Below are 23725 nucleotides of genomic sequence, written 5' to 3' on the forward strand. Positions count from 1 at the left end.
AACAAAGATAAGATTAGGTCTGCCATATTGCGGGAGGGCAAACCATTGCAGCAGAAGCGCTTGAGGAATGGTGAGCATTAAGTGTTGGAAGACGCTTTGTTTGAATGGTTTTGCCAAATTCAAACTTCAGGAACTCCCGTGAATGGGCCTATGCTTAAGGCTAAGGCGGAGTATTTTAGCGACAGATTAAGGATAGAAAACTTCAAGTGCTCGGAAGGTTGGCTGAGCCGATTTAAAGCACGAAAGGGTATATCCCTTCATAAAATTAGTGGCGAAGCATGCGCTGAGAATCCCAAAGCCATGGAAGAGTGGACTCCAATACTAGTGGAATATCTCAAGAAGTATTCCCCGCGAGATGTATATAACGCCGATGAAACTGCACTGTTTTATAATCTACTCCCTGACAAAACCCTTGCAGTAAGGGGTGATTCTACCAAAGGTGGCAAGAGGAGCAAGGAGCGATTAACAGTTCTTCTGTGTACTAATATGGACGGATCAGATAAAATTAAACCAATGGTTATTGGGAAGTGGGGTCGGCCTCGTTGTTTGAAAGGGATCAAGAATCTTCCATGCACATATGAGAATAATTCCAAAGCATGGATAACTTCCCGACTTTTTGGTCAGTGGCTAAGGGCGTTCGACGCAAGAATAGGAGGTAAAAATAGGAAGGTCGTCTTATTTGTGGATAACTGCCCGGCCCACCCAAAAATCGACCTCAGAAATACAGAACTTGTTTTTTTGCCACCTAATGCGACTAGCGTACTGCAGCCACTCGACCAAGGAATAATATAATTGTTGAAGCATAATTATAGAACTTTGCTTGTGAATTTTGTAGTCAGGCAACTGGAACTAAAAAAACTTCAAAAAGATGAAGTGGAATATTTTGGATGCGATGCGTGCTGTTGATTGTAGCTGGGACAAAATATCAGCTGATGCAATAGCCTCGTGCTTTAAACATGCTGGTTTTTCAGCTCATCAAGATGATGAAATCGAGCTTGATGATAATTTGGAGGACCCTGAAGGTTGGGAATCGATAGAAACTCATTTCGGTTCGTGTATTTATAGTAGTTTTTGTAGAAGCTGATGACTCAGCCCCCACTCGTGAGGAAATGACTGACGAAGCCATATTAAATACCGTGCGCAATGACTACGTACATGTTCAATTGAGCTCTGATTCAGAGGATCTGGAGGACAGTGCTGTTGCTCTCCCACCAAAATACGATGTATTAAAGGCCCTTGAAGTAATCAATGACGTGTACAGGGCAAGCAGTGCCTCAGCAGACAATCTTGGTTTGTTTACTGCTGTTAAGAAGTATGTAATGCGTGCAACGGAAAAAAAATTGAAGCAAGCAATGCTGGACTCTTTTTTTAATTAATTTTTGTTGAAATTAAATGTCTAATTACTATTTTATTTTGTGATTGGGTCTAAGTGAGTTCCCAAGCCGGGGGGATTGAAATAACGGCAAGTTTATTGTCTCACACAAGTTTATTTGAATAATATATTTTGTTTATTAATGTTGGACATTTTCTTCAGTTAATTTTATAATTTATGAGGAATTTTGCAAATTATACTTCGTTACCTATTCTAGATGCAGGTAATGTGCTGTTGGCAAGGGCGTCTGTAAAAAGTTAATGGCACGCTTTAATTTTATTTCAAAACTTTTACATCCTTTTTAATGTTTCACAGTCATGAGAGAATTGAGAATGTTAAATTAATAAATTGATACTTATAAGATTTGTTGTCCATAGGGTTCATCAAATAAATATGCTTTTCATTTTCATATATGAAATGACTCGCGGCTGAGCTTTAAGCCACCGAGTGTGTCCACCGGGTTGCGGATGGTGGGTCAACCTCTAGATATAGAGGTTAGCTGCGATATAAGCAAGTTTACTTGTCGAATAAGCAGTCGTGGACAAAAAGCAGCGGTTATCCGAGGTGGTATGGGTCTATCCCTGGGTGAGATAGGCCATCTAAATGATACACTAAACCTGTGAAGATACCGCGACTTGGCAATGAGAGGCCGCCAACAATTATGCCTCACATCACCCAGAGGAGAGGGCAGCAGCTCTTCTTCATATGAGTGAAGGTGGAGATCACGATGGTCAGTACAGCGACACTCATTGCACTTCAGGCGTGGTAACATTTACTTATTATGTGGAAGGTAAGGGGAAACCACCACATTACACCCATGTCTCGTATAGCGCAATTTCGATTAGCGCAATTTCGATATAGCGCAAATTCGTTCCTCGGGGAAACATTGCAACGCAGTGTAGCCTAATCAAAAATCTTAAACTCTCTCGTGATAAAACGTGAACTTGCGCTAAGTACACACGAAATTTCTATCAATTTACGCATATTAATATTATTTCTTGCCTCAAATCTTCTTTTTTGTTTATATAATAATCGAAATTCATAGCTGCGCAATTGCCAAAAGTATTACTCGTCATTGGGTCTAGATAGCCGGCCTACCGAAGATTTATCTCGTCTCCTTAACAGAATGATAATAAATAATTTAGATCGTTAATTAAGCGTGGGGCTAGTGGAAATGAGTTTTTTTTTCAGCAATACGGTTTGAGACGTATTTTTGCCGTCGTAGGTTACCGGGCGATTGACTTCCAGGTAGAGAGTCTACGCTAAAGCCTTCAAGGTCATCGGTATTCACGGGGGAGAAATGGAGCGGTGACCGAGTTGCGCATGAATAGCATCAACACATAAAAGGGTCCGCTATAGAGTCTTAAACACAATGGCTTCGTTCCCTCCCCGCAGTCATAGCCCTTCTGCGTCTCAGGAATACAGTTCAGCAGAAGAAGGTGATTTAGATAGAGCCATACAGAGTAAAAACCAAGAGAATATGGCAAAAAATAGGAATGCGTGTAGAAAAATCGAGAATTTATCAAGAAAAACCATAACCTAGAAGAGGACTTGAAAGAGGTCAATTGCTTTGAAAATGGAGAGCGTCAAAGCGATATTGCGTGGAAGTTTAAACTCACGATGCCTTATTCTGAATAAAGACGAAGCTAAAATATCAGTGACCTCAGCCGCACCAACTTCAACCAAGCGGTCTACACATACGGAAAGTTCATGGTGAATCAGTACAAAAAGACGAGAGTGGTAATCGCTCCGAGACATTAAGTGAAAGTTCCGGTTGGTTCCAGAATTTAAACGGCAAGCAGGTATTTTCAGTGCGGCGATATCAGGTGAATCTGCAAGTGTTGATAGCGCAGCCACCACAACATTTTCTGATGAACTCCAAGCTGTTATTGAAAGTGGCTCCTTTCCCCCTCAACTAGTTTTTAGTGTTGATGAGACGATATTCTTTTGGAAAAGAATGCATTCTCGTTCATTTATTTTCAGGGAAGGAAAACCTGGGTCAGGTTTCAAGGCATTTAAAGACTGTTTCACGTAGCTGCTAATGACTCGGAGGACTTCAAATTAAAATGATTTATCATTCATAAACTCCGCTAGCTATGAAATGGCATTTAAAGTAGTATTTTCCTGTCATTTCGATGAGCGACAAAAGGGCCTGGGTGACACAATAGTTGTTTTTAGACTAGTTTGAAAAATCATCAACTGCCGGCAACGAATTACGATCCCCTGAGATAGCAGATGTTAGCCCACCCGCACGACAGGATGGAATTTCGAAAGCACGTAAGAATTTTTTTTAACGTGAATAAAAGTCTTTGAATGCGTGAATACTATCTTTAAAGATGTTTTAAACTATAAATATTTATAGAAATAATGTTTTCTAAGGCTTTTTATGGGAATATAGATGTTTTAGAGGAAATTCAATACCCAAGACCTATGCTACCAGGAACGCATCCCTATCTTCCCTATGTTAAAACGCTCTCGTATAACGCAAATTCGTATAGCGCAAAGACCCCAAGGAACGCATCCCTTGCGCTATACGAGACATGGGTGTATTATCCTGAGGAGGTGCAGCTACTCCAACTTAAATTGTCTGACATGATGGAACTCTCTCAGGTAAAAAATTCCGGAGGTAAACTAGTCCCCAATTCAGATCTCCGGGCGGGGACTACCCGAGAGGGTACATCGGTCAATTGTGATAAAGTTATGAGGATAGGTACATGGAACGTGAGATCACTCAGGACTTGTGGTAAGCTAGAAAACCTTAAAGTGGAAATGGAAAGATTGAATATCAACGTGCTAGGAATCAGCAAAATGAAATGGCCTGAGGAGGGAGACTTTTGGAGTGGAAGCTATAGGAATATACACACAGGATCCTTGAACAGTAATGCTGGGGTTGGGATAATGCTCAGAAAGAGCGCCGGAATGCGTGTGAAAAGCTTCCTACAGTACAATGAAAGGATAGTTATGGTGAAGATAGAGACTAAGCCGGTAGATACATGATTTTCATTCAGTACAGGGCTTATAATTTGAACGGCTATTTGTTGTTAAGGTAAGAAAATTTAGTGATGCAAAAAATATCGCATTCTGTCTGAATTCATGCTTCAGTTTCTCAGATAGAATTATCTTCGTCCCCACACAAATCTTGTTCCTATATAAGTGTTGACAATAGGCAATAAAGTTTACTTGTAATTAACTTTGTTATTATGGTAAGGAAATAATATGATGCAAAAAAACATCGCCTTCCATCAGGATTTATGCATATGCTTATTGTATAGGAAATATCTCAGTCACCACACCAACCCTGTTCGTATATAAGTGTTGACAATAGGTTCATTGGCTATTATTTGATCCACCTCCGGTAAGCGACAATTCGCTATAGCGAGTGTTTATTGGAGCACCATAGGGTGTCGTTTTATCGAGGTTGCACTGTACCGTATTAGCGTGTGTAAGAGGCACACCCCTATTTTGAACACGGAAGCTATAAAGAGAAAAAAAATTTTTTGTGGCATTTTTTTATCCTATCGTGCGGTGTTGCAGACGTATGCCTGAACTTTCGACAGTTATCAAAATTTCCTCTTTCAATCCTGATTGAAAGAGGAAATTTTGATTAACTGCAGTGGTAATAGCGGCATAAGAGGGAGCAGAAAAAGTTCCGATGGTTTTTAGATGACTAACTCATGCTGAAAACCAAGGCCACTCGGTTTCTCTTGGGCTTGCGACCGGGGATGGGGAGGAGGGGAAGATAAAGTTTGTGTAAGAAGCGCACCCCATTTTCGGCTGCAGTTTCTGGGAAAAAAGTGCACCACTTACACGCACTTATACGGTAAAATCAGGCATAAGGATAACACCATCAGCTTAGACCTTTTTGAATGAAAAATTAAAATTTGTTTTTCCACAGAACATTCTGAGGAATAACTAAGTTTTATTTTTCATTCAAAATGAGCAAATTCCATAAAGTATCGCGAGAAACCATCAACATCAACTGTGACACCAGATTGCTGGAAACATGAGCTAAGAGATGCCTGAAAGAAGCAAAAGAAAGAGGAAAGGGAAAAGGATTCAAGGCCAATCAGACAATGGGATGAGACGCTGCCATCGTAAACTAGCCTGAGATGAAGAATGTGACCCAGTGGTTAATAAAAATAGTATTTTTTGAAAATACTAAACCACCCAAGAAACCAATGCTTTGGCACCTATTGTCATTATCACAGTAACATTGCTAAAAACTATCTGTACCTTATATAGCCACAAATACAGATGAGAAATGATGGATATTCTAGGATTCCAGGCAACCACCAAACATGCCAGTTATTTCTGTCTGTATTTTCACAATTTACAAGAGAAGTTTCGACTGAGTAATAAAAATAAGTCAGACATACTCAATCGTACATATAAATATAATTTAGCCTAGACAGTGAATTCATGCCAGGATTGAAGGGAAATTACTGTTTAATGAGCTTCGTATTATTTGACACGAAATAATATTTACTTACTATGCCCCCAAAGTTTCTGCTAAGCTTGAGATGTACAGGCGCTCTTTTCCAGAATATGTGCTGATCCCAATGACGCAATGCTCCAAGGGCCTGCTATCAGCTTCCACAACAAATGGACGGTGGTAATATTCCACAGGAACAATTTTACCTTGGTCATTACAATCCTCCTAAAACAGAAATGCCATAAAAGGTTGTGAAGTACATTAGTTAGATAACAATAGTTCCTCAGGGCAGTGTCCTAGGACCTTATCTTCTCAATTTATATATTAATGATCTTCCGTCCCACCTTCTGTCCTCCCAAACACACACTCTTCTATAAGTGGACGATTGCAAGATCTACAAGGAGATAAAAAAACACCTCTGACTGCAGAGATCTCCAAATTGCCCTAAATAAAGCTTCCCTGTGGTGTGACACTTGGACATTAATGCTCAACCCTAAGAAATGCAGCATCATGACTATTGCATTACAAACACAACCCGTCACTTCAACTACACCATTAATTCATCTCCCTTGACCAGAGTAACGACGATGAAAGATTTGGGCATTATAACCGACCCAAAACTAATCTACTCCGACCACATTCAGACTGTAAAAAAGAAAGTCATGTCTCAGTTAGGCCTTCTTTACCGCTTCACGGAAATTTCTATTGCACTCCAATCCTATTTCTCAACGATTGCCCTTCCCATTGTTTTGCATTGCTCTCCAATTTGGTCCATGTCAGCCCTGACTAACCTAAAATCCCTTGCTTGCATCCCCCACTTCTTTGCCAAAATAGTTAGGCATTGAGTTCCTCATTGACGGAATATGTCCTCTGATGCTGTATTGTCTTCTCTTTCCTTGTCTAATCTGCAGAATCTCAGGCTTAAAACGGACTTCAACTTTCTACTAGAGATGGGCCGAATAGCAGATTTCTCGAATTCGAATATCGAATTCGAATATTAAATCATTGCTCGAATATTCGAATACTTCGAATACCTCGAATACTAAATGATGAATGTTGGAATATTTGACTCGGTTGCCTATGCAGCAGGCAACACAAGATTTTGGGGAGTAATTTTGATTTCCTTTAAATGATTCGAACAGGAATTTAGCTGATTAATGAATATTTTAATTATATGGAAACAATTGGGCATATCATTAATTCAACTAACATCGCTTTACCCCCACTTCTGCTGCCAAGTGCTAGCTGACAATCTGAGGCATTTTGCAAAATACAAGCTCTATTCCACCGGATTTTCTTCAATTATTTTCAGTCCATCTTTGGTAGTTCTCACGAGTAAAGAAGATGAATTGGAATTGCTATCAGGGAGAAACCAAATATTCTGAGAAAATATCCCTTTGTCTGGGACTGTAACAATAAAGATTTATAGCACCACTCATTAATAGGGTGGTTTCCTATTATTTTTTATTGCCTAAATCGAAAGATTATTACTCCTCGAGTACGTATTTCACGCTTTTAGATTTTTAAATGACGATACCTATTTTTCGCGATGAAATGAAAAGTGAAAATTTTCAAGCGCGCGAAAACGCGACGCGTAAGTAGGAATGATGGGAAAAAGTCAGTGCGACGCATTTCTGGTTCCCCCTCCCGCCTTGTGAGGTGACCTCGATCGAGGCTCTGAGCGCTGATAGGACGCAGGATGCTAGCGGGTAGCTGAGTACCTTGCTGGCTGGTAGCGCTTGGATTAAAAAAGGTTTATTAATACCTTATCAAACGAAGAAAACTTTCCGACCTTAGCCAGTTTGAATAGGTGATTATTAAGACATGTTTCCCTGAGCTCTGTGCCTCATGCATGCATTGGTAACCTCAGACGATGTATAACTCCTATCCTCTCGTGTAGAAACTAGGTCCCTGTGACGTCATGTGGAGTGGAATCGCATGGGCGCCAATCTGGCCTTTTTCAAATGAGGAGAAAATTTGACCCTTGCCATTCGTCTAAACCGGTATTTCAAAAACCATATAATTTGTGTATTATGAATACACTAATGGTGGGTAACGAATCGCAATCAATGCCTTTCGTTTTCTTTGATGAAGGAAACTACCCTATTGTAACTTGATATATGCTTTCCGAAAAAAATACCGCGAGAAGCTTTGCTGCTCATATCGAGTTTCGCCAGAATGCTAAGTCTCCGTCGTATTTTGACATTTATTTCTTTGCGTAAAATGCTTAAATAAACTCAGAAATACGTCGTGTTTGGTCTTATTCTTTTTGAAATTACGCGCACATTACTAATGTTTCAATTCAATAAAGGTGTCACATCAATTGACGAAAGTCATTCTTAGACACCTTTTGTGCTAATAGATGACTCATGCAGCGGTTGACCTCCAAAGAAATGGGGAACTTCGAAGCTGGTAGGAAAAAAAAGGTCAGTCGGGGAGAAAAGGGAGGGCCCGAAACACGTTTCTATTGTTCTCGTGTAACTTGGTATTTTTTCGAAGCTAAGGTCTTCGTAAAATGATCCCTGCGCGAGCTGTGACCTTTTTTTTATTTCGAAGAAGAGGAAAGCCTCAGAGGGGGGGGGGGGCTAGTGCTGAATGGAGAGGGATACCGGATCTTGGGAAATGCGCTAATGTAAGTATCCCACGGTACTCGCACAGCAGTCGACCTCCAGAAATGGGGAACTTCGAAGCAGGTAGCCAGAAAAAGGTCAGTGGGTGAGAAAAGGGGGGAGGGCGTGAAACAAGTTTTTATTGTTCTCGTAACTCGATATTTTTTTCGAAGCAGGGGTCTTCGTAATGCGATCCCTGCGCGAGGTGGGACCTTTTGTTTGATTTCGGAGAAGAGGAAAGCGTCAGAGTGGGTGAGGCGAGTGCTGACTGGAGGGGGATAGCGGATCGTGGGAGATGCCCTAAGGTTGCTATCCCACGGCACTGAGGTTCTCCTGGTGGAGGGAATCGGGAATATTCGTATTTTTTCACCCGACCATTTTCGGTTCCCCTCGTCGAACTCTTTTCACCGCTAAAATCCACGAATTTGATGTAATTCGTCAACTTGCGTAAAACGGCGCGGCGAGCACTAAATGACTACAGTTCTCTACATTTTTCCGAGTCTAGTACCAACGACGTGCGTGCCACAGTGTATGACGCGAAATTCAAAGAATTCGAGGTATTCGAGGAGGTACTTTTTGCATAACTATTCGAAACCTCGAATATCGAATACTTTCTAATATTCGAGGTATTCGAGTATTCGCTGATACTATTCGCACATCTCTACTTTCTACACAATATCTTGAACTCGACTCCTGACTGCCCTGAACTCCTCTCTCTGTTGAATTTTAGAATAGCGACTCGTTCCACCCGCTCGCTATCCCTACTCCACCTTCCTGTTCCCAGAATCTTCCTGACCAACCGCTCACCTTTATATCGCCTCTCCTCCCTCCTAAATTCGCTACCTCCTTCCATAGATCCTATTTACCTGTCGTACAAAAAATTCACTGCACAAGCTCTGACCCATATGTCTAATAATTGAATGTTATACTTTCCCTACTGGTTAATTCTTTGTTCTTATGCTGTTATTGTATTGAGTCTAAGTCATGTCATTGTTAAAAATTTCACAGTAAATTGGCGTCACGGCTGTATGCGAAAATTACTTAAATAAATATATTAGAGATGTGCGAATAGTATCCGCGAATACTCAAATACTAGAAAGTATTCGATATTCGAAGTCTCGAATAGTTATGCGAAAAGTACCGCCTCGAATACCTCGAATTTCGCGTCGTACACTGTCGCATGCACGTCGTTGGTAGTTGACTCCGAAAAATGTAGAGAACTCTAGTCTTTTAGTGCATGCAGCGCCGTTTTAGGCAAGTTGACAAACTACATCAAATTCGCAGGTTAGAGCGGTGAAAAGAGTTCGACGTGGGGAACCTAAATTGATCCGGGTGAAATAATCCGAAAATCCCCGGTTTCCCCCACCAGGAAAACCTCAGTGCCGTGGGATAGTAACTACGTAGCACAATTCCCAAAACCAGCTTCCCCCTCCATCCATCAGCCCTCGGCCCCTCCTCCGACGCTTTCCTCCTCTTCGAAATCAAACAAAAGGCCCCAGCTCGCGCAGGTTTCGTATAAATGAGACGAAGTGTTTACCATGTGTCATTTATGGCTAATAAGAACAGGCACTCTTGAATCTTTTTCAGGAGATGAAACTGCCATAGGGAGAAACTCAGTGCCGTGGGATAGTAACATTGGCGCATTTCCCACGATCTGCTATCCCCCTCCATTAAGCAGTCGCCTCAACCACTCTGACGCTTTCATCTTCTCCGAAATCAAACAATAGGTCCTCGCTCGCGCAGGGATCGTATTACGAAGACCTTAGCTTCGAAAAAAATATCAAGTTACACGAGAACAATAAAGACATGTCTCACGCCCCCCTTTTCTAACCCACTGACCTTTTTCTGCCTACCTGCTTCGAAGTTTCCCATTTCTGGAGGTCAGCTGCTGCATGAGTACCGCGGGATAGTTACATTAGCGCATTTCCCAAGATCCGCTCTCCCCTCCATTCAGCACTAGCCTGAGGCTTTCCTCTCCTCCGAAATTAAAAAAAAAGTATCATATTACGTAGACCTTAGCTTCGAAAAAAATATCAAGTTACACGAGAACAAAAGAAATGTGTTTCGCGCCCCCCCTCCCTTTTCTCATCCACTGACCTTTTTCAGCCAACCTGATTCTAAGTTTCCAGTTTCTGGAGGTCCACTGCTGCATGAATCACCTATTAGCCTAAAAGGTGTCTAACAATGACTTTCAGCAATTGATATTACACCTTTGTTGGATTGAAATATTAGTAATGTGCGCGTGATTTAAAAAAGAACAAGACCAAACGCGACGCATTTCTGACTTTATTTAAGCATTTTACGCGAGGAAGTAAATGTCAAAATAGGACGGAGGCTTGGCATTCTGGCGAGACTCGATATGAGCAGCAGAGCTTCTCGGAAGTTGATGTGATATTTTTTTCCGAAAACATATTCATATCAAGTTACAATTTATGAGTGGTGCTATAAATCTTTATTGTTACAGTCACAGACAAAAGAATATTTTCTCAGAATATTTGGTTTCTCCCTGATAGCAATTCCAATTCATCTTCTTATCTCGTGAGAACTTCCAAAGATGGACTGAAAACAATTGAAGAAAATCCGGTGGAGAAGAGCTTGTATTTTACAAAATGCCTCAGATTGTCAGCTAGCACTTGGCAGCAGGAGTGGGGGTAAAGCGACGTTAGTTGAATTAATTATATGACCAATTGTTTCCATAAAATTAAAATATTCCTGTTTTCATTAAAATTAAAGTATTCCAGCTAAATTCCTGTTTGAATCCTTTAAAGGAAATCAAAATTACTCCCCAAAATCTTGTGTTGCCTGCTGCAAAGGCAACCGAGTCAAACATTCCAACATTCATCATTTAATATTCGAAGTATTCGAAATTCGAGGTATTCGAATATTCGAGCAATGATTTAATATTCGAATTCGAGAAATCTGCTATTCGACCCATCTCTAAAATAAATAAATAAAAACACCTTCACCATCATCACATATGAACATAGGGAATTTAAAGCAAAAGGTAAAGCATGGATGGTTCCCTCATATACATTCCATTAAAAGAAATGTTATGGGAAATAAGAAATAAATATGGATAATGGATGGATAAGCTGTTATTTTGAGACAAACAAGAATAACTTCACACACTTCACCAAACTGTAAAAGAAATGAAATACTGCATTTCATTACATGATATGATTCTAACATTGATTCAATGTATAAGATATGAAATGTATGAGATATGATTCAAATTAATATGGGAGTTAACAATTGATTATTTTAAATTCTGAGAGCCCTTCAGGGAAAACACTTTTTTGTATGCATAAGAAAGGATGTGAAGCTGTAAAACGGCTTATTCAACCACCCTTACCTTAGTCACAGTCGACTTTTGCAAATACAGTACACGCTCATTAATATGAACAACATTATTACGTTGTCCTCATTATTATGAAATAACAAACCTCAGTCCCAGTCCTGTCGGTTGTGGACACCTAGAGCAAATAATTGTTCTTCCACCACATATTGAGGAAAATTGAAAAAAATAAACTTATAGATTCTTAATTTTATAGAACAACATGATTTACAAGTGCTATATAAATACTTAAGTGCCAATATCATGAAGAGAACAATGAAAGATAATGAAAATCATGTTTAAATTGTTGAAACGCATGATTAAAACGAAATGTGAGGACTCATGGGAATACCCCTCAATAAGAGTAAAAAGTCAAAATTATCACATCTGCAAATTTTGTATGTCCCTACAGTGAGTCCTCGTTCTACGTCACCCCGTTTAACGTCATTTCGCGATAACGTCACGAAAATTTTGAGACCGTCATTCGTTTATCGCACCTTTGCTTCGCGATAACGTCAGGTCTGGTCAGGTCTTTTAAATTTAGTGCGAGAAAAAATGCGAAGCGTCGGGCGTTGCAGGTTGTTCGTTTTGTGGGCGGTAATACAGTCAGTCTAAACGAAGTGTAGAACGGTGTGTTTATTGTCAATTTCGATTACGTTTTTAGCAAATTTTCTGCAAAATGAATTCTTAGGTAGGTGCGCAAATGTTAAGTGCGTAAATGTCAAGTAAAGTTTTAGCAAATTTTACTTGACATAACGGTTTTCTGGAACCTGAAAAGTGATTTCTATTAATTTTTCCGTGTAGAACTCGGAGTATTTGTCGTCACTTTTTCGCCGTGTTCTCAATAATCTTGGTTCCTGTAACTACGACGATGTTTCAGCGATGATGATGCCCAGCGATGATGCCCAGGTGACCACTATAGCGAAGCCGAAAAAACAAACGCGGGAAGATACAAAAATGGAGAAGGATGTACGTCGCTGCTGGTATTGCCGTCAATGAAGACAAGGACTCGTGTTTATGCCATAGTTTGGCATTCCCATCGTAAGAAATGGCCCAAATAAGATACGCTTAAATTTTTTCGCGTAGGAATTGTGAGGTCTAGGAGCCGATATTCACTTTTTACATTGTTTCTTATGGGATATTATGCTTCGATTAACGTCATTTCGTTTATCATCACATTTTTCAGGAACGGTAAGTGACGTTAAACGAGGACTCACTGTACTTATTACCACAATATCAGCTGCAGAAGCCAATTTTCCCCCTTTATATCTTTAGAAATAGGGATTGGACCTCGCCTTCCCTTCAACTTGACTACCACTATGGATATATGTACTATGTAGTTGTAATGGCTCTAATCACTCTCATTTATTCTTCACAATATATTCTCAATTACCAACAGTTCTTCCAGCCTTATTAATGGGGATAAACCACCAAATATTTACAATAATTTTACCACGTATATCCTCCATTAGTGGCGGAATACTTAATTACGGCAGAAAAATGGCTTTTTTCATCAATAAAATCTAACACAATTACTATCGGAATTGGATACATTAGGGATGGAAGGGATAATGCTCAGAAAGAGCACCGGAATGCATGTGAAAAGCTTCCTACAGTACAATGAAAGGATAGTTATGGTGAAGATAGAGACTAAGCCGGTAGATACCGTAGTGGTACAGGTCTACATGCTCACGACATACTACGAGGATGAAGAAGTTGAAGACATCTACGATGATATAAAGGAAGTAATCAAAAAGGTAAGGGGTGAAGAAAACCTAATTGTTTTAGGTGATTGGAACGCTGTCGTCGGCGAAGGCCAGGATGGAAGAATAACCGGAAAATATGGATTAGGAAATAGAAATGAAAGAGGAGAAAGGCTATTAGAGTTCTGCACAGAACACAAATTAGTGGTTGCCAACACTCTATTTAAGAATCACATGCGAAGAAGATACACATGGAAAATGCCAGGAGACAAAAGAAGATTTCAACTAGACTATATTTTAGTGAAGCAGAGGTTTAGAAACCAGATAAAGGACTGTAAAAGCTACCCGGGGGCAGATATCGACAGCGATCATAATCTAGTGATGATGAAATGCCATCTGAAATTCAAGAAATTGAAGAAATCAGCAAAGAACACCTGGCAATTAGAGAAACTTAAGGAGCCAAAAAATCAACAGACCTTTCAAGAAGTAGTGGAGCGCAAGATAGGATTAGATCAGTCTGAAAACTCAGTTGAGAATAACTGGACTACCATAAAAAGTGGATTTCAGGAGGACGCTAGAGAAGTTCTAGGGATAAGAAAATGTGTTAAGAAAAAGCCATGGATCACGGATGAAATCCTAGACCTCATTGAAGAAAGGAGAAAGTATAAGAATATGAATACTGAGGAAGGACAGGCTTGCTACAAGAGAATAAGGAACGAGATTTGCCGCCAAGCGAGGAAAGCCAGAGAAGAGTGGATGAGGAACATATGTGAGGACGTACAAAATAACCTCATAAAAGGGAAAGTGGAAGCGGCCTATAGAATAGTGAGGAACCATTTCAAGGAACGAAACACAAAATGTAATAGCATAAGGGACAGGAATGGAAACATTCTAATTGAAAACGAAGACAAAGCCGAGAGATGGAAGGAATACCTGGAGGAATTATACAACGGGAGCAAACTTAGCTCAAAAGTTCTCGAAGAGGAAAGTGAAGCTGAAAAGGATAATATTGGAGCAAGCATCTTAAGATCGGAATTTGACGCTGCAGTAAGAGACCTGCGAAAGAATAAGGCCCCAGGAATAGATGACATTCCAGCAGAGTTAGTAAAAAATGCAGGAGAAAAGGTCTTAACTCAACTGTATAAAACTATCTGCGATAGGTACTCAACAGGAGATTTACCTAGTGACTTCGAGAAGAACATCATCATTCCCATACCCAAAAAGAAGAGAGATGAGAAGTGCCAAGAATTTAGGACCATAAGCCTGACGACACATGCGTCGAAGATTCTGACAAGAATCATTTACAGGAGAATTGAACGAAGAGCAGAAGAATTCCTGGATGAGGACCAATTCGGATTTAGGAAAAGCAGGGGCACAAGGGAAGCAATTTTGGCTCTTAGGATGATCATAGAGAAGAGAATGGAGAAAAACAAACCAACCTTCATAGCATTTGTCGATTTAGAGAAGGCCTTTGATAACATGGAATGGAATTCAATGCTTAGAATTTTGAAAGAAATCGGGGTACTCTACAATGATCGTAGAATTATTCATAGTTTGTATAAAAACCAAGTAGCTGTGATCAAATGTGGACCAAACGGTGCAGAAGCGAGAATAAGAAAAGGGGTGAGACAAGGTTGTGCGCTTTCCCCCTTAATTTTTAATGTTTACATAAAGAAAGCCATCAACGAAATCAAGCAGGAAGCTTCGGGTGTCAATATCCACGGAGAAAAAATTAGTATGCTGCGATTTGCTGACGACATAGCAGTCATAGCCGAGACAGAGAAGGATTTGAAGAAGACGTTGACAAAGATGGAAAGGACGATGGCCAGATATCAGCTGAAAATCAACAAAAAGAAGACTAAGATATTAGTTTGCAGCAAAAGAGAGGAGGCTAAAACAAACATCAACCTAGGACAGCATAAGCTTGAAGAGGTGAACGAGTTCTCTTACCTGGGAAGCCGAATTACCAGCGATGGACGGAGCAAGAAAGAAATACACAGTAGAATAGCGCAGGCTAAGAGGGCTTTCTACAAAAAGAAGAATCTTCTTACAGCTGAAAATACCAGCATAGAAGTAAGGAAACAATTCATCAGATGCTACATATGGAGTATGTTTCTCTATGGAAGCGAGGCTTGGACGTTGACAGCAGCAGAGAAGTCAAGAGTGGAAGCATTTGAAATGTGGTGCTACCGAAGAATGATGAAGATAAAATGGATTGACCGTGTGAGTAACCAGGAAGTGCTAAGGAGAGTAGGAGAAAAGAGAAGCCTCCTAAAAACATTAAGCAGAAGAAGGGACAACTTAGTTGGCCACATTTTGAGGCACGATGGTCTGATGAAGACAATCGTTGAAGGACAAGTGGAAGGGAAAAAGGGCAAGGGACGGCCCCGAATGAGTTATATAGGACAGGTTATAAAGGATGTAAAAGAGAATAAATATGTAGCTATGAATAGATTAGCGGATAGGAGAGAGAAATGGAGAGCTGCGTCAAACCAATCTTAGGATTGTTGACTAATGATGATGATGATGAATATAATTTTGCAAAAGGATTACATAAAGGAAGCGCAAAAAAAGGCATTGTTCCAATTACCAGCCAGAGCGGAGTAATGACTTCACCCACAGTGCAGGGCAGCTGACCCCCTTCAACAGGCACAATGCCATAGTCTGGAATTCCTCGGAATCGCCTCACCATCACCTGTCCACCTAATTCTGTCAACATCTGTCTTATCTCTTCACCAGCATCTTCCTCATCAGGATCTCCATCGAATCCAGCCACAACAAACTTTAAACCTGTGGATTAAAATGGAATTGAAAGATTTAGCAGCCAATCAGTATACACAGCATATACATAAGAACTTTATGTCCACAAAATAATAACACTCATAATGCCATGCATCTAATTGAAGTACATTCCTCTCAGAAACTGATACAGGTTTCAGCATTATAACATGGGTGCGGCATTCAGGATCTTGAAATTTCATTAATGGCTTCTTGTTCATTTATTTTCTTCTTATTCAAGTTTTCTCACGCTTCACACTGAGTCAATAGGATTATAAATGCCAGCATTCCTGTAGCCAAGTCTGACACTGCCTCCCGGGCACAAAACAACATTTTTTTACTTTACTATTCACTTTCTTTTCCAGGGAGGATAAATTATCCACTGCCTTGAAAATCCATGGCAAGAAAAGCAAAGCTGATGCCGCAAAGCAAAGATATCACAGCCAAAATGTTTTACCAAAGTTGGCCCAAGTCCTACGTTGACTCACGCTCAGCCAAACGGATCATGAAGAGGGCTGGTGCCACTCTTGTCTGGGAGCGTATTCACAAGAAGAGAAGAGCCCTAGATGAAATTGCAAGTAAATTGATACGCACTGAAGGAACAAGTGACTTTGTACGCAGTCACGCGCACGGGTGCAAAGTTAAATACACCAAAGGATAAAGTTCGCCATGAAAAAATATTTGACTTAGCCGGGATTCGAACCCGGATCTCCCGATTGCCGGTCAGGCGTGCTACCAGTTACACCACCAAGCCATCTTCTCAGAGCGAACTTCGGGATGGGTTTTACCGAACAAGATGTTGACGTCACAAGTCCACACTGTGGCACATGTGGCGAGGGTCGTGCTTACTAAGCCACTGTCGGGGAGAAAAACCCTATTTTCCGCTGGTCTGCGGCGACGATTTTCAAAGCACTGAAGGAACAAGTGACTTTGTACGCAGTCACGCGCACGGGTGCAAAGTTAAATACACCAAAGGATGAAGTTCGCCATGAAAAAATATTTGACTTAGCCGGGATTCGAACCCGGATCTCCCGATTGCCGGTCAGGCGTGCTACCAGTTACACCACCAAGCCATCTTCTCAGAGCGAACTTCGGGATGGGTTTTACCGAACAAGATGTTGACGTCACAAAGATTTTTTCATGGCGAACTTCATCCTTTGGTGTATTTAACTTTGCACCCGTGCGCGTGACTGCGTACAAAGTCACTTGTTCCTTCAGTGCTTTGAAAATCGTCGCCGCAGACCAGCGGAAAATAGGGTTTTTCTCCCCGACAGTGGCTTAGTAAGCACGACCCTCGCCACATGTGCCACAGTGTGGACTTGTGACGTCAACATCTTGTTCGGTAAAACCCATCCCAAAGTTCGCTCTGAGAAGATGGCTTGGTGGTGTAACTGGTAGCACGCCTGACCGGCAATCGGGAGATCCGGGTTCGAATCCCGGCTAAGTCAAACATTTTTTCATGGCGAACTTCATCCTTTGGTGTATTTAAATTGATACGGTTACACCAATGCCTCGAGATCTTTCTCTCTCCTTTGGACTGAGATTTCACGCATGTTACCACCACTGTCCAAGCTGACATCCAATTTTGCCAAGATACTGAAGGACTAAAAAATAAATTTCTTTGGCTTTCACCAAAAGAGGCGTCCACTCCTAAATCGGACATAATTCGCATTGTCATTAATCTGACGGATGATGTCCTATACGAACGTACAAAGAGATCAGGACTCCTAGATGGGTGGGTCCTCTGAAGGATACAACACACCGGGGCCGGGAACCAAGTCCGAGACTTATACGCCCGCGCTCCCGGGGAGGGCTTTGGATGGAAGGAACAAGGAAAGAGGCGCTGCTGCGATAGGAGCCTGTCGACGCCTCTGGGGAAGGGATACGGTTGGAAGGGAAGGGACAGGGTGAAACACCTTACCGCTGTAGAAGCAGAAAGGGCCCACTTACAAGCGAAACATGGCATCAGCCATTAATAGAGGTCTGTGAAAGTGGTTTTTTTTTGCTTAAATTCGTTTTAAAACCATGTGATTTCAGTGTTATAGAAAATCTTGGCGGTGTTATTATAATGCTACAATTTTTCCACATTTAAAGGCTTTCAATTATTTTATGGTACACGTTTCATGGATACTAATACTTTTATTAAGTATTTTACATTACATTTAACACAATTTCGATTGTACAAAATTTCTGATAAAACTAAATGAAAGAAATGGTTTAACTTATATTGGTTAAGGTATATGAATGGTTCAAATATGTAGTCTCGGCGAATACGATCAGCAAACGGCAAATCCCCACTACCTTATGTGTGTATACTTCGAGAGCCATTCCAGAATTTTTTGATTGTCAAGTTTCTCTACACTAAATAAAGACTTTAAAAATGCTTCAGTAGTAGCAACAACAAGCTCCTCCTTTGCTTTCTTTGACTGAGTGACTGTGTGTACAAATGATAGCTTTCATTTTGCGGGTCCCCTTTCCCACGTTTAAGTGTATCGCTACTGATGTGTTAACGTGTCGTATCTTTTAAATTCAAATCTTTTATAGCAAACTTTGCTCAGTAATACTCTGTCTTTCACATAAAATCCTTCTGAGCTGAATTCACTTCTCCTGGTATGAGCAGTATCACTAGCTTTTGGCATTTTAAAATTCCTCTCCTTCGTTCAATATTTAAAGCTGGAACCACGATAAAAAAAGTCCAATCGCAAAACACAACCACTCACAATGGCGTTTTTAAACTGAGTGCTAGTTAGCTATGGTACATATAACCATAGTACTGTATAACTTACAAATTGGCCGAAATGTTTCATGTTGTGGGTTCCCTTTCGATACCCCTCACCCAGGTGTTGAGGGAAGGTAGGACAACAGCTAGATACAACAAAATCGCTTATTTTTCTATTACAGTTTCTGTAGGCTGTTGCCAATCGGTCAGGAAATGCAGTGAAAGAAGCACACATAACTAAAGATACGTATTTCTCCAAATATAGTAATTAACCCCCCCTAATTTTGAGGCTTCAGTTTCAGGAAAAGTAAAAAAAAAAAAAATGTGTTTGAATGTAGTCCCCCCCTTTACTTTAACCACGGGCATTTTTAGAAAAAAAAGGCTGACTATATTCAGACATATACGGTAATTGGATTCAAAGAAACTTGAAAAATTATTTCCCATTAATCAATCCTGAAACATCTAGAACGAGACGTTTTCTCACCTGAAGAATTAGATATTAGACTAGGCCAATGTCGAAATGATTCATACTTATTATACTTCTATTCATCAGAGCCGATTATCCGACGATCTGTCCGCTAATAAGGAGAACCCCCTCTCCTCCTATCCTTTCTGTTCCTTCCTTCCCTTCCCCCAACTGCTAGCGCTTCGTGCTTTCAAATAACCATAACCATACGTGTCTATGGATGTCTTTAAACGAATCGAATCGCACAGTTGACGACATGGCGCCGTTGATGGCCGCTGTGGTCACCATGGCGCCCATTTCAATCCGGCCCAGCATTGTGCCGTCTACGGAGTGAAATACAGGCAGTGCTACATTGAGGCCGCTTTCTGACTAAACGACTTTTCGCCAGCTGCTGTTCACATCACGGCACCGTGAAATTCAGGCCGCTTTCAGATAAGACGACTCTCTGCCATGCTGTGGGCAGTGCCGTGAACGGCGGCCCGGTCCCAGCCAGCGACCATTTGATACATGTGTCTTTATGATCAATATCACTTTTGTATATGTTTAGTTTATTTTCTGTTTTTAAGTTCATTAGTTGTTTGTTTTGTTTATTTGTGAGCATGTTTATTTTTATTTTGATTTCTTTTATTTCTTTGTTTGAGACGATGCTATGGTGATAAAAAATAAAAAATGAATTGTTAAGGAGAGAGCCATCTTGAAGTGGATGTAAAATAGGATTGAGAATAAAGCTGAGTGTCAAGTGATATTTACATTGAATTAATTGCTGTGATACGTTACATGTTTAAGTCAATGAAATTGTTACATTAGACCCACACTCAAGGTTTTCCAGCAACAAGTTATCCAATAACGCTCTTTAATGCGTTGCGGTGAGTCACCGGAATTACTGCTTGGCATTGAAGCGTGCCGGGCGTGTGAGCTTGTATTTCCGCTCTTCCATGGCCGTGTTAAATTTCTTTCAGCACTTTTTAATTCATAATAGCTAATTCTTCACGTGAGAAAGCGACTCATTCTAAATATTTCAGGATTAATACATGGGAATCGAAGAGAGAGGTTGTGATAAATTTAATGGCAAATTCTGGCGGAGAAATCACTACGGTGCGCGATAATACGCGGATGCGTTGTGTGCGATACCAAACAAGCCAATTGACCTTGGAATCGTAATGAGATAGAGCAAATGAACGTCGGTGGCTTTAAACAATGAAGGCTTAGGCTTTAATAGATTATGAATCATTAGATGATATTTTTTTGCTAATTCATTTAAAATCGCAAAAAGTATGAAATTTTGTTTTTAGTTACCAATTTTGCATTATTTCGTGTTACTTCGCAATACTTCGTTTCGTCTTGCGAATTTCACGGGCCTCGAGCCATTAATACGCAAAGGATTTTGGAGGATTTTCCTATTGAAGAGAAAATTCCAGCGATCAAATTGTTGGATAGACGAACGTACAGTATCGGTCCTTTCTAAAGGGCTTAACTTTGCTGCTGCCCCAAGACCTATTCCATTCATAGATTTCATGAGACGTATAGAACAAGCCATTCAAAAACTTCCATCTCTCACCAGGGAGGAGATACGAGGAGAGATATTTATGGTTCTTCACAAAGCTGCTATCCCAAAACCGAATTCGAGCGGAGAGATTGACTTTGACTAAACTTAGCAAAAATGTTCACTACGTCATCCCTCCGGTAGAAGGTGACCTCCCTTCCCAAGCAAAACGGAAGCCTGATAAAAGTTTTGAAAAATCACATGCCTGGAAATTATTTTACCCCATTTTGGCACATAAATTTTAACTTTAGGCAGATGCAGTTATTATTTATCAAATCTAGACAATAGTTTCAAATATTTTTGTTATTTCTATGAGGCTTTGGGGGGGGGGGGGGGAGGATCTATCCCCTCATCCCCCCCCCCCCCATAGTTACGGCACTACATGGAGCAATGGTTTGCACTGGAGGAAGACGAGGACAGGTTGCAAACGCTACAAGCGTGGATGCAGAGGATAATGAAGAAGGTGAGAAGGACAAAGAGAAAGACGGACTTGGGAGATGGTAGACATACATGCATGACTGGTGAAGGGGGGATACGAGTTGTGCCAAAATCTTGTCTCAAAATAGTGAAACTGTTGTGTGAAGTCTTGTTCTACGAGCGACTCATGTTCGCAGAGAAACTCCAATTTAAAAATCCCACCAGCCAATCGCTGTCATCTTCTACGCTTCTGCATTTCCCCTCTCTCCCCCCCCTATATGCTAGCTAGGGACTTCCCCTCAATTCGTGCGGGCAGTTTTGGCAGGTGGGCGGACACCCTCTCTTCTCTCTCGGACACGCACCTACTAGGAGCTCTGGGACACCCTCTCTTCTCTCTCGGACACGCACCGACTAGGAGCTCTGCAGTGACGAACTTTTCCTCTCTCAACCCGTCTACGGCCGCAAGATTGCAATGATTGTATTACGGTATTTCCCCTAAGGGCACTATGTATTCTATTCTTAGTTCAATATATGCGTTCCCTTGTGGGACAATGTGGTAATTCTGAAGGGCTGTCTTGTATTCATTTAATTCTGACCCCGTCTGTCTCCCAACCTAGTCAGTTCGAATTTGAGCGACTACGAAACCATTTCGTACGTTGCAAATTGGTGCCGTGACCAGGATGCTCTGGTCGAACTGTCTTTGTGGTTGTGGTTTATGGGTCTTTTCTTTGTTAATTGAGCCCTTTGTGCGTAGTGATGCAAGGTTTAATTCATTTCTCACTGTGTCATATATTTTCTTTGCAATGCTTTTCGCTGTTTCTGGTGAGTGAGATTAAGATATTTGCCAAGTTTCTTTTCTGGTATTTTCTCGTAGTCAATTTCTGCCCTTCTCTGCGTGTGATTTCTCAAGTGGGGTTCCATGTATTTTAGCAAATCTTTAGTGTGGTCCTTCTCTGTCGGTTTTCTTTCGTAGTCATGCCGTCCGACGACGAACAGAACGTGTATGCTCGTGTTTATAATACCACGTCATCCGATCGTAGAAACAGAATGCTCACTAATTCTCGTAATGAGTCAAATACGACGGACACTGAGGCCAACGCCGTTTCAGATGTCCGAGCCGGTGTGTTAGAAACGGGTCCCCTAGCGGATCTACCAAGTTCTGATCGTGTATGTGTCGTTCGTCAGCTGATCGATGAATTTCCTTCTTTTCCATGTTCATCGGCTGACAACTGGTTTCATTTCATTTGTAAGACTTCAGAATTGTTGTCACTGGGTTTATCTACCCCGTCTCACGTATATGTTCTGCTCTTGTCTAAAATACCGTCTAACTGTCGTCCTTTTTGGTTGGACGTGATTCGCAGGAATTCTCCTTGGAATCAAATAATTCACGAAATTTGGGACACCACCTTCTCAAAACGAGAGTTCGACCGCATGGTCAACCTCAAGTTAAAAAGATTTCAATCCCCGCATGAAAACCCTCGCGATTACTTCCATTCTATAGTATCAGCTAATCAGGCGTTCGGGATCAGATACAATGATAGTCGAATCCTAGAGTTGGTAATTGATGGTTTAAATCCAATTACGGAGTCAGTGTTAATTTTCTCCCAGCAGCCTACGACGCTGAATGAAATGGAAAAACTTCTCACTCATGTGAGTAAAAAGCTCATGAATAGAGCCGAGTTCCATAATTCTATTAATTCTAATTCTCGTCCTATAGTGCATTTTCCTTCTTCGAGCCAAGTTTCCCGAACATGTAACTACTGCTACAAACGGGGTCATCTCGCAGAAGTTTGTCGTAAAAGAATCCGCGAATTGAACGCCCGAGAAAGGACAAACCGTCCTCAACTGACTCTTGCCCTCATTGACGAATACCTGCCGAAATCCCTTATTCCCGTCCAGGTTCACGGAGTTCCCTGTAGTGCCCTGCTTGACACCGGTTCTTCTTTATCGCTTCTCAATGAAACTTTCTGGAACGCCCTTCCGTCTAAGCCGAGAGCTAGTCGAATTCAGGGTTGTCGGAAAATATTACGTACCTTATCGGGCGATGAAGTTATTCTCGCCAGCAAGGTTTCGCTACGGATCAAAATCAAGTCTTTCTCGTGGTTTCATCAATTCTATCTCTCGCCTCTCTCTCCCACATGTCTCCTTGGACAAGATTTCATCAATACGGCGTCAATTATTATTCACCCGAATGGTTTTTCTTTCGCCAGTTCACCTAATCGTAAATATCCCTTTTGTAACCGACACGTTCACAATGAGACAACTCTCCGTGAATACGATGTCGAGGACGACAAATATTCCGTCCATAGCGAGGATTTCTAATAAACCTGCGTGGCTACTTCCATGGCTAGC

General features: G+C 41.0%; 1 protein-coding gene across 1 annotated transcript in view; it reads right to left on the reverse strand.

Annotated features, from left to right (window-relative positions):
- The window catches only part of LOC124154721 (DNA topoisomerase 2-binding protein 1), a 150531-nt gene that overhangs the window by 89031 nt on the left and 37775 nt on the right, over positions 1–23725 (reverse strand). The window contains exons 13-14 of the mRNA XM_046528609.1: positions 16041–16240; positions 5863–6029 (exon numbers count right to left, since the gene is read on the reverse strand). Of these exons, the coding sequence (XP_046384565.1) occupies positions 5863–6029; positions 16041–16240 (367 nt within the window). The remainder of the gene's footprint in view (positions 1–5862; positions 6030–16040; positions 16241–23725) is intronic.

The sequence above is a fragment of the Ischnura elegans genome, chromosome 1 (genome assembly GCF_921293095.1).
Source record: "Ischnura elegans chromosome 1, ioIscEleg1.1, whole genome shotgun sequence".
In the NCBI taxonomy this organism is placed as follows: domain Eukaryota; kingdom Metazoa; phylum Arthropoda; class Insecta; order Odonata; family Coenagrionidae; genus Ischnura; species Ischnura elegans.